At 43.3% G+C, this 16,442-nt stretch overlaps 1 protein-coding gene across 1 annotated transcript; it reads right to left on the bottom strand.

The window, feature by feature from the left end:
* Nucleotides 1–654: 654 nt before the first annotated feature.
* Nucleotides 655–14,593, bottom strand: LOC144119097 (monocarboxylate transporter 12-B-like). The gene is made up of 4 exons (XM_077651813.1): nt 14,354–14,593; nt 11,883–12,026; nt 6,843–7,793; nt 655–1,640 (listed from the first exon to the last, which is right to left on the bottom strand). Exons 1-4 carry the CDS (start codon nt 14,559–14,561, stop codon nt 1,444–1,446), a joined length of 1,500 nt encoding a protein of 499 aa, XP_077507939.1. The 5' UTR covers nt 14,562–14,593; the 3' UTR covers nt 655–1,443.
* Nucleotides 14,594–16,442: the final 1,849 nt, after the last annotated feature.

The following is a 16,442-nucleotide window of genomic DNA, read 5'->3' as shown; positions in this document are numbered from 1 at the left end:
AAATAAACTGATTTAATTTTATTTAAATACTCTTGGCGTTTTTCACTCAGCTGCTCAGTACCTCTCAGTACGAGCGCCTACGAGCAATTGTGTGCGTGCTTTTACAGCAAAGCACTTCAAACGGCACTGTGTATCCGCTCCCTATGCTAAAGGATGCAAAATATTGTACTCTACTTTCTTACAGCTCCTGGCACTCAAATCTAACTTTTACGCTCAATGCGCATTTCAGAGGTTTTAATTCGTTTTGTTATATACAGGACAGGCAGAAGCCCTCTGGGGTTTTCCCATTCTGCTGATAAAAATAAGCCTCCGCGTGCGAGTGTGGCAGTCTAGAAAATGTGGTAATGCATCAACGCGTAATAAAAAAAATGACCCGATAGCTTTTTTAGGACCACTATATCATCCTTCATATTTTGGGTTGACTCATCCCCTGGTTGAGAAAGTTTCTTTTTTGCACCAGAGTAAAACACCAGCCATTAAGAATTCCTCGCAGAGCGCATATTTCCTTTGGAAGATTAGACTAGGAAGGTGGGGGAAGGAAGGGGTCCAGCAGACTTCATTTACTCCAGCCTAATTGCGAAAAGCGATAAAGACTGAAATTATGGTAAGTTTTATTAGAGCGTTGAGTTCAAAATTTTCGAAGAATAAGCGGCGACAACAGATGTAACTACCAGGTATGCACTCGCGCTCAGCGGTCTCTTCATAAATAGTCTCAAAACAATGATACGCATCATGAGGTGTTCTCTTCACTGTCTTCGTTCGTGAAGGCACGCGTCGGCATCACAGAGCATGTTCAGCTTCACCGTAAGTCTTGTACACCGAGACGCTCTAAAGGAACGGTTTGCAAAAATTTTAGTCGTTTGTCGTCCACAAGCACCACCAAACAAAGTACGCGATTAAGCCCGTCTTCTCAGTTTCTTGCATCACATTGAAATAGCGTTCGTGTGGCGAGCACTGCACCCCCTCCTGAAGCCCACTGTCCCGTCGGCACCCGCCGCACTGGTTGCGTTGAGACAGTCAGATGCCATTCGTTGCGCCTCTTTTACCAAAGACTGCTAGAATTTGAAAGTATGTAACATCATCCGCTTTGAGACGGCAGTGGTGCGGACTCCTGGTTCAGCATTCAGCGAACGTGGAGCACCTGCTGGAGAGCGAGTGCTCCACGTTACACAACTTCCAAGACGCGGTGAAGTCAGTCGGGACACCATTTGACCGTGCTGAGCCGGAATAGGACGAAAAGCTGGCAAGCAAGACATGCCGAACATGCCGAAAGTTGCTTGATTCGTCATTTCCGGCTGTGGTGAGATGGATCAAAATAGCAGGCAGCATTTCTGCTATATTTGAGCGACGTTGCATGGTGGTGTTGGTGTAATGAAGACAGCGTTGCTTCATCCCGAACTACATTTTCACTGGCACAGTTCTCGACGTCAGAGGTGACCCAGCTCACTCTGGAGGGGTCGCTAATGGCTGCTCGCTTTCCAGCTGGCTCTCGGCCGTACCGCATAGCGGCGTATTCCGTCGTCGCGTGCGCGCCCAGTCTGAGACGAAAAACAGGCACAATTCGACTGCCACAACTGCGTTGAAGGCTGCCAGCATTCGGTAGAACCAGTCGTAAGATCCGATTGTGTCACGAAAGAAGCCTGCAAAGGAAAGTATCAACCGCTTATTAAGAACAAATACGAATCAGGTCAATTACACTATTTTACCATTGTGAAGAAAAAATGCTAGTATTCGCAGTGGTGGCCATATAGTTAGGGGCCTACTCCTAATGGCGAAGAATAGTGCAAACTGGGTCAGACACAAAAGAAGGAAGAAGGCGACACTACGTGCGACACTTCCAACTCAAGGTTTTACCCCCCCCCCCCCCCCCCCCGGGGTGGCAATTGAGCACTTCACAACCACGTGAAAAAAAAGAAGTTTAACCATGTGGCAAAAAAGACTGGACAAAGCTTTACCAAGCAGAATCAGAGAAGAAACAGTTATCTAGGTAAATGAATTCTTTATCCGACTGGGCCGCTTAAACATGACTTACGCAGCGGTTACGGGTGCTCCTGATATAAAGGGCTTACATTAATTGCCGGTTCAACTGGTCTTTATGACCGAACCGAAAAGAATAGTGGCACTCTCAACTCGAAACCTTCTCTTTATATGCTTATAAAATTGCCCTGTCCCCATGTTGACACTTAAGAACACGGAAATGCTATAAATTGGGCCCAGCAATGCACTCAATGCACTGTTGCTATCTGCTAAATACATAGAGGGATAAAAAGTTGTGCTGACACGAGACACAAAGAATCATTCGAATTATTACGAATCTTTCGTTTGATTGGCACTATGCTTCACACTTCTAATAAGCATATTAAAGTGCGCTTTTAGACCTGCGGCATCTCTTTGTTGACGAAGACGTAAACCATGAAGAGTAAACTACAGTAAACTGCAGTAAACTACATTCGGAGGCTGAGTCCAGTGTCATGAGGCCGAAACACGGTCGCGGCGGCCACATTTCCCTCACTTGTTACGCAACAACATAAATTATGTGATCCGTTGCAAACACACTTGATCTTGTATTAACATCGGGGACTGGCCTTGTTTCCGACGTCACGTACTTGCCCGGCTTAAGCGACTACTCGGCACTTTCATTCAACTTGAATATCTTACAAAGTCATTCCGAAATTAAGTAAAATGACATTTTGAAGCCACTAACTCTGAATTATTCCCCTTTCTTGACCTCTTCTTAGCATACTTTGACTGGCATAGTGGTGAGTCCATCTGGGATATGTTTGCTTCTAAAATTTCAGAACTAACAAACAAATACATCCCACTTCGCAACCTCGCATGTAACCATAACGCTCCGTGGTGCAACTTCTGTCTCAAGCGCGTGTCTAATAAAAGAAAGCCTCTCTACAAATCAGTCGAAGGGTATTTTAGCATAACGCGCCTGACTAAATAGAAACTGGCAGCCCATGAGTATGAAACCGGAACCAGTATGTAACCAAGGATAACTTTCTTCGTAATACCTTGCCATCCATGCTTAAAACCGGCATCAAAAAATTTTGGCGCGTCATTAACTCCAAAGCTTATGGCAGGACAACCTTGACTGACCGCTCTTCCAACAGTAATCCAACTAACGAATGTGCGTCTGTACTTAACGAAGTTTTCGTGCGCAACGTTTCTTCCAACCACCCATATTACTCTCCAATCCAAGCATGTCAACGATTACCCAGCAATATTTTCCAACACCATTGAAGCAGGAGGCGTCGAATAAAAAATTTCGTCTAGAAATCTCTTTTCCGCTCCTGGCCACGATTTAATCAATGTGAATTTTTTGAAAAACACGAGCAGTTCTTCTTCCATTTTCTAACATTGATTTTCCAGCAGTAGCTCGAAAAAGCTTCCTTGTCTGCTGAATGCAAGGTCGAGAAGGTTATCCCACTCCATAAATTAGGTGACAAGCATTTTCCTTATAACTACTGTCCTATTTCGCTCACTTGCATCCCATGTAAAATTCTAGAACATGTACTTGCTTCAAAGTTTGCTAGCTTTCTCGAAACCAATTCATTTATTTCACCATCGCAACATGGTTTCCGCAAGACATATTCATGTGAAACGCAACCAGTATCACTTACGCGCAAGCTAACCGCATCCTTGACCGCTCTTCACTTGCCGACTGTATATGTTTAGATTATTCGACAGCGTTTGATAAAGTATGCCATAATGTTCTAATGTTTAAGTTGAATCGACTTAACATCGATACCTAACTGCTAGCTTGGCTCGAGTGTTTTATTTTTAGCGGTTTACAGTTTGTTAATGCTAATAGCTCAACATCGCAGCCAAGTAGAGTACAGTCTGGCATACCTGAAGGGTCTGTACTAGGTCCTCCCCTTTTTTTAATTTTCATTAATGATCCACCCTCTTGTGTTTCCCCTTTCACTTATTCGCAGATGAATGCGTGATCTGCAGCGAAATAATATGTGGCAATGACATATCTTCTCTTCCAGCAGACATTAACCCTATGTCGATTTGGTGTCGGTCATGGCAAATGGAATTAAACATTTAAATAATTTTAATTTCTGCTAGTGTCAATAACTTGAAGCCAGCTACCTTTTATCACGTCAATAATGTCCCTCTAGATCCCGTTTCGTCTTACAGATATCTGGGTATCCATATTACTAGCAACCTCACTTGGTCCATTCACACTTCTTACGTAACTAGTAATGCTAATCCATTCTGGGATATCTAAAACGCGATTTCTCTAAGGCAGTTTCTTCTTTAAAACTACTGTTATAGGCTATAAGCAAATGGTCCGCTCAAAGCTAGCGTATGCTGCAACAGTTGGAATCCCTTTCAACAAATCCTTATTCAGTCATTAGTAATGGCACAAAAAAATTCTGCTTGTTTTATTCTTTGTAATTATAACTGAACTGCTGGCATTTCTGCACTGAAATAACATCCCAGCAAGCTGTATTTAGCATCTCGCTAGAGAGCCATTAGACTTTCACTTTTTCACAGGATATTTCATCATTCTTCCTTTTGCGACCAACTGATCTCCCCTCTGCAATGCATTTCATTAAGTATAGACAAACAGTAACAAAGCCAGAATTCTGCTAAGCAAAATCTATTCCATGTTTTCCGCGCACAGCTGTTGACTGGAATCACCTTCCCGCATGAGCCGCTACCATTGTTGAGAACCAATACTTCAAGACCGCATTAGCGAAAATTGTTTTAGTAAGAGCAATTACTTCTTATTTTGTTGTACTACCATTTTTCTACTGTATTGCTGCACTGTCTGTACTGTATTATATTCTATTAACCACACATCAAGTACCCATTAGATAATTTTGCATGACTAGGAGCCATAATTTCTGTATTACCGATTTCTTTGGTGCGCTATACCTTTCTCGATTAATTAATGTAACCACTCCCCTCTATATTGCCTCTTGCCTTGAGGGTACACAAAATTGAAAAATAAAAACAATAAATTGAAATGCGACCCCTGCAGTGTGCAGTGTAGGACCACGGTAACCAAACCCAGTTGGTGGAAATATTTCCACAGGTGTTAAAATATATTAGGTTCTGCTTTATAATCAGTGAATACGCGCCAAACTTCATAAACCAAAGGACCGGGCTGGCTTTTGTGAAGGCTACTCGGCAATAGATTTTATTCGCACAATCAATTAGGTGACAGAGAGAGGCGCAGAATATAACCAACCACTGCATATAGCTTTAATAAAGAGCGAGAAAGCATTTCACTCCGTCGAAACCTGTGCACACAAGCAAGCAATACGGAATCTAGACGTAAACAGCCACAGGTAAGCGTTCTCCAAGATATTTAAACCAGCTCCACATCCATCATAGTCCTTCATAACGAGAGAAATAAAAATCGTATTAAGGAAGGGTCTCAGGCAGAGAGACACGATCTCATCAATGCTATTCAGCGCTATTCATCAATGCTATTCATCAAAGCTATCCAGAAGGTGTTTATATACGCGGATTAGGAGCGCTTGGGGTTAAAAGTTAACGGAGAATACCTTAGTAGTCTGCGATCTGCTGATGACATTGCTTCGATAAATAACTGAGAGGAGAAATCGTAAATATTTATAATGGTTTATAGAGCCCAAACAGGACGGTAGGCCTGAAAATGAATATGCAGAAATCTACAGCAATGTTCAACAGTCCTGGGAAGCAATAGCTCACTTTGGTAGGCAGCGAAGCATTGAACGTTGTCAGGGAATACTTCTGCCTAGGGCAGATTGTAGCCGATGTCCGGGACCAGGAGAGAGAAATCACTGGGTTCATAAGAATGGGGTACACTGCATTTGGCAGGCTCTCTCAGGCAACGGAGAGGAGTTTATCGGTATTCCCAAATAGCAAAGTGTAAAACGGCTGTATTCCCTTAGTACCGGCTATTGGGCGGAAGACTGTTAGCTAACAGCAAGGAGTGAAGTTAGGCACAAGACAGCGCAGCGGGTTGTGCAAAAAAAAGTGATAGATGTTACGTTAAAATACACAAATTGACAGCAACGGGCAAGTAACAAACGTCAGTTGATAATATTCTTGTTCAAATCAAGGATCAGTGCGCATGGGCAGGGCATGTTTTGCAAAGATATCTGATTGCCCCAAAGAGTAAGGAATGCATTGCGAGAATACAACTTTAGTGAAGGACGGAAAAAGAAAGTCAGGTGGGCGGATATTATGTGTATGAGGTTTGCAAGATAAAATGACGGCAGCTGGTGGGGGAGACGGCGCGGGAGATTAGGAGGGGGGGGGGGGGGGGGGCAGAAAACGGTTTAAATGGCAATGCCGGGTTGGCGTCAAAAAGATCAATAATACAGGAGGCGCAGAGCTAGCCTATATCATAGCTTGTGTGATATCAAAACGTTGAATACATCCGGCAGAAAAACGATCGGCATTTAAATTTCACAATATAATAAGCTTCAACTCTCTTGTGTACACCCTCAAAGGCACATTGATGCACCGCCCTCCTTTTCCCTTCTGCACTTTTTACAAAGCATGGGGATGCTGGCTGTAAGGGCTTGAGTCCGCTAGCCAACTTTCGGCAAGAAAATTTCTCTTCATCCTCTTGTCAAAACGCTAGATAGCGGACTGATGCTTCCCCTGGAACCTTCTTCCTTCCATTTTGAGTTTTCAAGAATTCTATCCTCCTGCCCTCTATCTGCCTTGCATCCACTTGTAATTGTAATAAACTCAGTTATAACAGCTAACAACAAATGAAAATAACTCTATTGTTCTCATTACGTATACCCTAAAATCCTGTTCTACTGCACTACATTCAGCGGGGATCTTACTAGTCGCCTCCCGGTTTCATCCATGACGATGCTTACCGATGATAGTGGCGCTTCCCAGGGACACTGGAATTATGGCCAGGCCAAAGAGTCCCGTGCAGGTCGCCACTTTCTCGATGCCCAAGTAGTGTGCCAAAAGTATACCACGGACGGCGATGACGAAACCTTGCCCCACAGTCTCAGCGATGCGCAGTGTGGCAATTGCTGGCACTGTCGAGGCGTGTGGCATGAACATAGTGCAGATAGCTTCCACGGCGAAGGCACCAGAGTAAAGCACGGACCTACTTTTCGGGGCCCAGTCCGACAACGGCACTAGGAAGATTCGGGCCAAGATATGGCCGACAGCGCCATACGTCACCAAGTATGCCGCTGCACGCAGTTCGACACCTTTATCTGTTGCGTAGTCGACAACAGTCGTTGCGAACGACACCATAGAGTATTCCCCTGCCACAGTCGTGCTAAGAAACACGTAAAATGCAGGGGTCTGCAGAAGAGCCGCGACATCACTGGACAGGCTGGCAGGGCGCTTACTTTTGAGGCTTTCGGACGAAATGGACTTCCCCGCGACCGGAACTGAGTCTACGATCTCAACATTGGTGGGACCTGTCAAGTCTTTCACCATCGTCGATGATGCACTGGAACAACTTATTCCGTCCTTCTGGCTTTCGGCACTGGCGGATGATGGGTCATCGAGAGGAACTGGCATGACCCTTGCCACCTTAAACGCATGTCTGAAGCACCGAAACGAGATCAGTGAAGGATTCCTCAAGAGCATGCTCATGGGCACCGCGTGGAACACAGTTGCACTGCATATAAGCAAACCGCCTTGGAGCCCGTACGCTTCTCGAAGACGAGTAAGCAGTGCTGGGCCGTAAATTCCTGTGATGCCCCAGGCGAGGTAAGTCATCGTCAGTGCGGTGCCTTTGTACCTCTTGAAAAGCAACAAGTTGTAAATGCAGGCAGACATCAGGAACATTCCCACGCCGAGGCCTAAGAAGAGGAAATAGACAGCGATCGATGAGCAATTTGAAAATCGCAGCATTAGAAATAATTATTACGTAGCGCTGTCTCTCTTTTTTTGAACTATTCATGCCGAAACTGCTCACAACCACTTTTTTTACACCAACACTTATACCATCTACACTTTTCATACGCATAATGATACACACTGCAGTCCTTAGCTTGCTTCTTTATTTTTCATCGTTATAAAACATATTGCTCGCTTCGTTCCCACAGAACGGAAGTGTGCCAGACAATCGGTGAATATGCAGAGAGTGTCGTCATTGCTGGTATTTCTTTCTGCCTCCAAGAACATCTTCTTTGAGAACCAGGACAATTTTTTTTTTCTGCTAGGAAGCTTCTTGGAAACCTGTACAGCTTTCTATTGCAGCCGTAGTGCTGCACTTTGGTAGGCGCTAACTAGCAATTGCTCCCTTATTACAAATCTACTCCCTTTTGGAGCATTCTGGTTAACCTCTCTGCCATTAAATCTCTTCTGTTTATAACACAGGCCTCCCGGTCAGTGCTCGAATTACCGATAAACGCGAGCCTTACAGAGCACCACGTCTCATTTTACAAAGCATATTCTTAGCGATGCCCGCTTTTCAGGTCAAACACGCGTCAACGCTACTATAGAAACCCTTTCCATTTTTACAAAAAAATTCATTACACCCATTATATACTCGGAAACCATATATTAGCGGTCCATTTTTGTTCTGCAATGGTCCGATACGAGATGCCAATAATGAAAGCGCAGAATCTTGAGCTGGCGGCAATACGCTTATTGTGGAGTGTTGGAGGGTTATGCAATTATTTTCATAATTATTAATATGCTTATTGAGCCTTTTTAACTCATACGAAGCTTTCTCTTCCGTGGGGACTGAAATGGTACGTAATAAATACTGAGGCCTAGAACACTAACAGACAATAATCTATAAAACAGTACCCCTGACCTTGTTGTTCTTGTTTTGTTCTTTGCTTTTGGACAGTTTTTTTTTTTGGAGGGCACTTGCACTCCTTTGTCTTGGTTGTGCTCGGACGTCTAGTATGTATGAATAAGCAAAGTATTCATAGATTGGAAATGACAGGGGTAAATATATTTGCGAAATTATTTTTGCATGAAGACGCCAGATATAAGTAGAATTTTCACGCAAACGCCAAGAGGTAAAAGTTACTGTCAACTTACGGTAAAAATTGGGGAAATTTCCTCGCATATTTAACAAGTACTAAAGTTTAACGTTGAAGTGATGTGGCTGGTATTTAAGCACAAGCTCCTGCTCCTTACTGGTCAGGTTGTTAAACTGATATCCTTGCAGCAAGACAAAGAAAATAAATCATGGTTTATATAACGCTACGAGACTAAGGCAATGAACTTCAGAAAAAAGAGCAATATGAGTTTCCCACCTTGACGAAAATAAAAAGAATAACCTTAAACCTTTGAAAACTAGCAAGTTCATCAGCAAGGATGCTCTATTCGGCCACTTAGTGTCGCTGAAAAGTTCGCGAATAAAAATACTGACAGGGCGAAGCTGCAACGAATACTTGGCATCACTTTTTTCGGCAGCAGCATCTACCACAACTGCTTCGTGAACTTTTACTGCCAACCACATCTCTGATATCGGTGTTAACTACTTATCTAGAAGTACTTGAATTAATAAAACCTCATTAAGCTCTGGTTCTTTACAGTATTCCGGACCTCGTTGAAAATTATATGGCATTCGTATTTGCGTGTACCTCGCTGTCCCATTTAAATATGTATTTTACTATATTTTATTTACCGATGGCTGGGAAGTGGAATATATTACACCTGTTCACAAGAGCGTGCTCAATGACCGACTGGAAACTATAGGCCAGTGTCTCTAAGAAGAGTTTGTTGCACGACGTTTGAACGCATAGTATACAGAACTGAATAGAACCAACTAAATAAAACCTGTTTTTTTCACCATCAGCCCAGTTTTTGTTCCGGCAAATCTTTTATTACGCAGGCAGCTTTACTGTGACGTGTTTCTTTATTTCACGACGAGGGTCTACACAGATAATGCGTATAAGCAGATTACCAAGAGGGTTTTCGGAACGGTTCCCGCAGCCTTCTCATGAACACTTTACCCTTACCTATCATGCCGCGAAAAATAACTTGCGGATCCTCAAATATTCAAGAGGTCATTTTCAAAAGGTCTCAACAGTCCTGAATCGCATACATTTCCCCGCTATCAGTTGCACTGCAGCGAGAATTCTCTCGGGCAATACTCTTCCTAATTAATATTAATGATATAGACTACGAATAGGCTGCTGCGATTATCATAATTAATTACTCTTGTGCCAAAAAGTCCAAAAAAGGCGCAAAACAGTACCACAATTTTGTCTTTTTGTTTTATTTTAGGGTATTTATTGCAATTATTATAATCGCAAATATATTCGCTTTCTCGAAGTGGTAATCGCCTAAACACATACTACTATTCAATGAACTAAATTATTCCCTACATAAGACAGGCAAAACACCTGGTTGTAGTCGTGACATCTCATCGCACCGCCGCGTAGGCAGCTGAGCTCTGACAGCTGGCCGCTCTCTAAATTTAATAAAAGAAAATTAATGAAGCACAAATGACCTTCAAAGAACTATTTATTTTAGTAAATGTCGGCCGCATTCTTGCTTGCACATCCATCGTGCAGGTTCTGTGCACTCAAGTGCTCGCAAATGAATTGAGAGCAATACAGGACGAAGCCGCTCATTCGTGTTGTGCTGTTCCTCGCATAGCTGCATTTCCGACATCGGAGACGGCTCAAGATAGCCTCTGTTCTCCTCGGGTCTCGAACATAATTGGTGCTCCTTGTTTGTAGTATGCGTACCAAAATCATGTCGTGGCAAACAAAGACGGCTATGATAATTCACTACGGCATACTGTTATCAGAAGTAAGATTACACCTTTGTGTCAAAAAGATGCCAGCTTGCACTTGATTCCTTAAAAGTTCATTATTTGTGCATACTGTGGGCCATGGAATCGACTTCTTGCAAAATACGATTTGTATCAACCGGAAATATTTTTTCGGGGGGTTGAAAATGGTTCCTTGTTTACCTGACTACACTACTTGTATCTGCTTGCTTGCGCATACAGCTGTTTATTCTAGCCTGTGGTCCGGGATATGCATTTCTTTTCATACGTACTAGAAAGAATGTTAATGCACTCAAGATTTGTCATATATAATTCTGTCTTTGTGGCGCAGATGAAGTTTTATTATGCTGATATTGCATGTTTAAAATCTGAATTGTGTTCGCAAGTATTTATTGTCTGATTTTTGATGCGATGTTGCTTGAATTGAAATGGCGTTTTTTTCGGGGACAATGTTCTAAAGTGTAAATCAGCACAGTCATTGCCCTACACCACGCCTGGGGTGTCTAAAGAAAACGATGAAGTGTAATTACGAATACCGTGAGCTGCTGAAGACTAGAAAGTGATTGAGTGATTGCAAGCCTGTAGAGACTTACTCTATTGTTCACAGTATGAAAATGTGTAACTGTGCCGCTCACGGAAACCTTTTGACGAAACGAAAAGTTATGTTTGGTATTTAGGTGTGGACTAGTACGATATAGTTAAGCCATAAAGTAAAATATCTGCGTGTAGCATGAATAACTGTCCAAAAAATAAAGGTGATTAGAGCTTTGGTAATGGGCATGCTCTTCGCTAGCTGTTGCGTTTATTCTTTTCCATTCTTTTATGTATGAAGAACGAGGGCTCCTTTTGCTGCCTTTCTTCATTTGCCCTTACTCCTATCACTCTCAGCACAGTAGAGGTGTACACCGAAAAGTGAGGAAATTACTGCGCCTTTCTTCTGCTCAAAAACAATTCACAATTTTTTTGCCTCAGCTTGAGACGAGCAATTCTTAGGCACAGCTTTTACATGACTATTTCACGCGGCCAATATATCCGGAGGAAGCCCGAGTGTGTAAGCAGTCGTGCATTCGTTTCTGATATTTCCCTTTGTCTACTAATCCCGAATCTGCGCTGTTCGGACTGACGTTCTAGAAAAGCAACCACAGGTAGTACGGGCGTGATAGCTGCAAAAAGTCCAGCAAATTCTCACCATACACAGCTCCAAGCGTGGCGGAAACCCAAACGACGTGCCTAGAAAACGCGGAAGCACCTACACCAATGCTTGCGATGATGGAGCTCAGCACGATAATGTTGGGAACAGAGAGGCGCCGCTGCAGTGCACCTACCAAGAGACCTGCATCGAGAGAAGTTTTGGTAGAAACAGAAAACAAGTTATCAGGTATCCTTCTCTGTATGCTTTGCACAATCTCCCGCTATTGCAGCCATTTCCACTCTCTATAGTGGCTCTGTGAGTACCCCATTCGAAAATTAGGCACTAAGTGTCCACAATAGCCGTTTCGACAAGACCAAGTTCTTTCTGCTCACCTTAACATATTCACAAACTCATTGCTCCCGAACGTAACATGTGGACATATATGCTATATAAATGTATATGGCCACTTATATGTGGACACCAAATAAGGAAATACTGCTTATTTACAAACACAGTGAGCTCTGTCTGGCAGCCGTGGCCGCAGTAACTCTACGATCTTGAAGATTTCTTCAGAGGTTTTCTTTAAAAATGTACGAGGGGCTCATTTTCAAAGGTTTTTGCGAAAATTGGGTTTGCGAAGTGAAATATCCTCCTCGTTTTATCTGGAGATAGGTTTATAAAAAAATTGCAGAAAATTGCGCTTTTCCTTGATACTACAGCAAATACGGCGCAATAATCCTTCAGACTGCAACTTGAAGGAGGTATTTACTTCGGTGTCAGTATGATACAACGTGCAGTTTAGGTAATTTTTTCACTCAATGGCATTCCGCATTTGCAGCGGCAGGAATTGCATTTCCCGCAGTGAAATCATTTTCCATATTTTTTAGATTTTAAAAGAATATTTGTGTTTCTTAATTAGTTACTTGCCCTAAATTAAGCGGTCATAGGTATCCAGAACATTTCATGGCGTTACCAAAAGGAGGGCCGCCTAACCGTTCGCGGGTGGTTACAAGAGCGGCGCTAGTGCAAGAAATGAGGACGGCCAACACAATGATCTTCTAATAGGAAGATTCCTTCCGCGAAAACAACAGGAAAGAGCGACTAAAACAATAAAAAACAAGGAGGTTGATGACATGCAACAGGAGAAACACATAAAGCTGTTGCTGAGCAGCAACTACAAAAGACATCAAAACTTAAAAAAGAACACTTGAAAGAAATATAATGAAAGGAGAATTGTTCGAGACACCGACGCAATGTTCATGGTCATTAAACGGCACGGACAAAGACGACCGAAAACAAGTATAATGCCATGTCAGGACAGGCGGGACTTAGTGTAGTAAAAGCACGGGTGCGGCAAAAGATTAAACCATTAAGGTGACCCTTCTTTTTTTGAGGTCAAGCTCAAGAGGGACGATATATGAAAGAAATGCTGGCTCTGTGATTAAGGTTTTAAATGAAAGCGCTCATCAAGACAACCAAGAGCGTGAATTCGTGGACGCCACTGCCGTCTTACTTTTTGATGGCACTAACCAATTTGCACAATGAAAAGAATGGGCTGCATGGTCCCCTTCAGTAGTCGTGTGATTAACTTTACTAGTTTGTCAAAGAAAGATACTGTTGCAAAACACCCAAGCTGCTGGATTATGTTGTAGAGCCGCTACACTAGACTATCCGTAAGGTTCTAAACGCCGTCCTGACTTCCGCACATCTATTGCCGATAATTATTTTCTGTTTACTGTTGTTAACAAAATTTGTAGCACACACATAGCTCCCCAACAGAACCGCTCAGAGGATTTGTTCTTAAAGTCGTGGGATCGTTCAAGTGCAAGGAGTTGTTTGTCGAAACACGAAGCTATTTTACGATTTAATAGTGCAGAACTGTTCATGAAAATATGTGCCCTCCAAGTGAAGTGACCATAAATTAGCGCCAAAATGAAATTAAGCCGTGCAACACAAAAATCAGGGGCTTCGTACCTCTTTAAAAGTATTCTTTCCTCATGAGCACAAATGTAGGAAGTTGATAAACGAATTCGGAAACAATTTAGGTACGTTGCCTACGTTAGATTGTTTTGCATTACCCATATGACTTAGTCATAGTAAGCGAAACCTGCACGCCCTGTTTTGCTGGTGCAGGTTTTTTGGACTCAGTTCTATAAGTAGCAACTACAAATGTGGATTCTTCAGCCGGTTCCAGTAGAAGGCATTGAAAAGAAAGTTCTTTAGTCAAACGTGGTACGTAGACCCCAGAAGTAGGCGGCCGCTCCAGCCTCCCCGCATGCTGTTCCATCTTACGTAGAAAACTAAAACTAAATCCTGCTTTTGGCTGCCTCTAGCAGAAATGTAATTTTCTGAATTAAGTGAATAACGAATGGTGAAGCAGCATGTAGCGGACGACACCATGTGCTTTAGAAAGCAGGACGAAAATTGCAAGTCCTGCCCCGTAGTTCCTTAAGAAAAATTGGCCGAAATATCGCTACTTTTTCCGCACGCTATTTTTATCACGCACTCATCCCAGAAGCTTTACGTACCGGATAGGTGCAAAGCAACAATCATGACGTTTTGGGACCATGATGCTTCCGCACGGCTGAGTCCATAATCTTCGATGAAATACACAAAAAAGAGGCCCATGTACGATGCCGGCACGCAGATCACGAGAGTAGTGAAAGCTGCCAGCACAGGGACACTCCAACATGAGTCCACGACATGACCCCTCTGGTGGAGAGCCCGGGTTTCCATTGATCAAGAAAGGCTGGTAACGCTGGCTGTGATGACGACTGCAATGAAAACGAACGGTACCTATTTCCATCATGCAGTTGGTGACAGAAAAAAAGAAAAATGGATGGCATGAAAAGAGGCAGCAGCGAATAAATCTTACAACAGGGCTGCGTTAATTTTTAAGCACGCATATAAACCACAACTATGTAAGCGAATGGTGAAGACCTCATTTCCACTCACATTGAATGAGCGCCTTTGAAAGCTTGCACGTGATGATTTCCGCAAGCGTGATTTTTTTAACAATGCACAAAAAGACTACGGAAAGAATAAACCTTGCAGCATAAAATATGCGTGCGTCAGAGAACTAAAGTTTAAATTTGTTTTTTTCATGCGGTTTCCCTTTCATCTACCAGAGCGATCAGTCTAGCGTAGAAATGGAATTCAGGTCGCGTGAGGCACAAGAGGAGCTACAGTACGTTGCGTTTTCTTTTTAATACGCTCAATTTCTTGCGCCAGATAGAATCAATGAAAAGTTTGGAAGTGAAAAAGAATCTGTGCCATACCACTTTTCATATGTCTTTCATAAACGGAAACCCGTTTTCACTTCATTGGTATATTCGACGTGGTGAACAATGCATACCAATATTTAGCGCGCATACAAATAAGAAAACAGCACTACAACTTCTATGTCAGTGCACTGTTAACATTTCCAGCTCACCACGCCCGTCCAAGAAGCACAAGCGAACGGGAACACTTAAAAGCTGAACATTTTGAAACGGCCCCTGAGACAATAAGCGCGCCTCTATATCCAAGAATCCTTGTACTGTTTGTTTGTTCATTCTTTAGAGCTGCCAGCACGTGGCTTTATCACTTTTTTGTGACACAAGACTTGACCAAATTTATCTCGATTGATCGCATCCAGGTGCAGCTGATTCTTTGCTGTCCCAGATTGTTGTGGTAACTTTGCATGCCGGACCTCGAAAGTTTTCTCTCCGCTCTAAATGGAGAACGGCCGAGAGCGGTGGGCATTCTCTTAGACGTACGCACAGAAGGCTTGTTGCTACGCCGCAACACAGTCATTCAGTTCTTTCTGGGCGTAAGTCTGCCTAATAAAGAGTTTCGTTTGGAAGCCCTTTCCCTGTCTTCCTCACGGCCGGACTGACGTCACTGTTAGGCGACGTTATATTGTTTTATTCGTGTTTTAAGTTTATCGGTTTTGGTGTAACATTTTGCTCGATTCCTTTGCCGCCTACCCTACCCTGCCATAGCCGCCGCGGTGGCCTGGCGTTTATGGCGCTCAGCTGCTGACCCGAAATACCGGGTTCGATCACGGGCGTGGCGCTCAAATTTCGGTGGAGGCCAAAATCTAGAGCCTCGTGTACTGTGCGATGTCAGTGCACGTTTAAGAGCCCCAGGTGGTTGAAATTTCAGGTTACCTCCACTACGGCGTCCCTCATAGGCTTAGTCGCCTTTGGACATTAAACCCCCATAAATCATTAATCATCTTGCCCGGCCAGAGCCAGGCGTCTTCGAGAAACAAAGCGCTCTAATATCTACCGGACGTGTCTCGATTCAGCCAAACAGCCGCCCTCTCCTCACCCCCCCCCCCTGCCCCTTTGCAGTTTCACAAAAGAAGAAGCCGATGGTTGTTGTTACCGGATGAAGAGGCATTCATATAATCGAGGATGCGATCCGTGCCCTACTAGATGGCTGGAAAGCAAACCGTCTGGCCAGAACACTTTTCACGAAGAAAGAGATAACGCAACATTTATTTGCCCTCTTAAACTATACTCTTGCGTTCCCAATCCACGGTCGCTTTCTTGCGAGGGCTTCATGGGCTCCAATTATTTCTTGAAGGAAAAGTCCCTCAAAAAGCACCACGTTCATAACCAGACAGCGAGT

This window comes from Amblyomma americanum, chromosome 2 (assembly GCF_052857255.1).
Source record: "Amblyomma americanum isolate KBUSLIRL-KWMA chromosome 2, ASM5285725v1, whole genome shotgun sequence".
NCBI lineage: Eukaryota > Metazoa > Arthropoda > Arachnida > Ixodida > Ixodidae > Amblyomma > Amblyomma americanum.
Note: the sequence above shows the minus strand (reverse complement) of the source record. Positions and strands in the feature narration are given on the sequence as shown.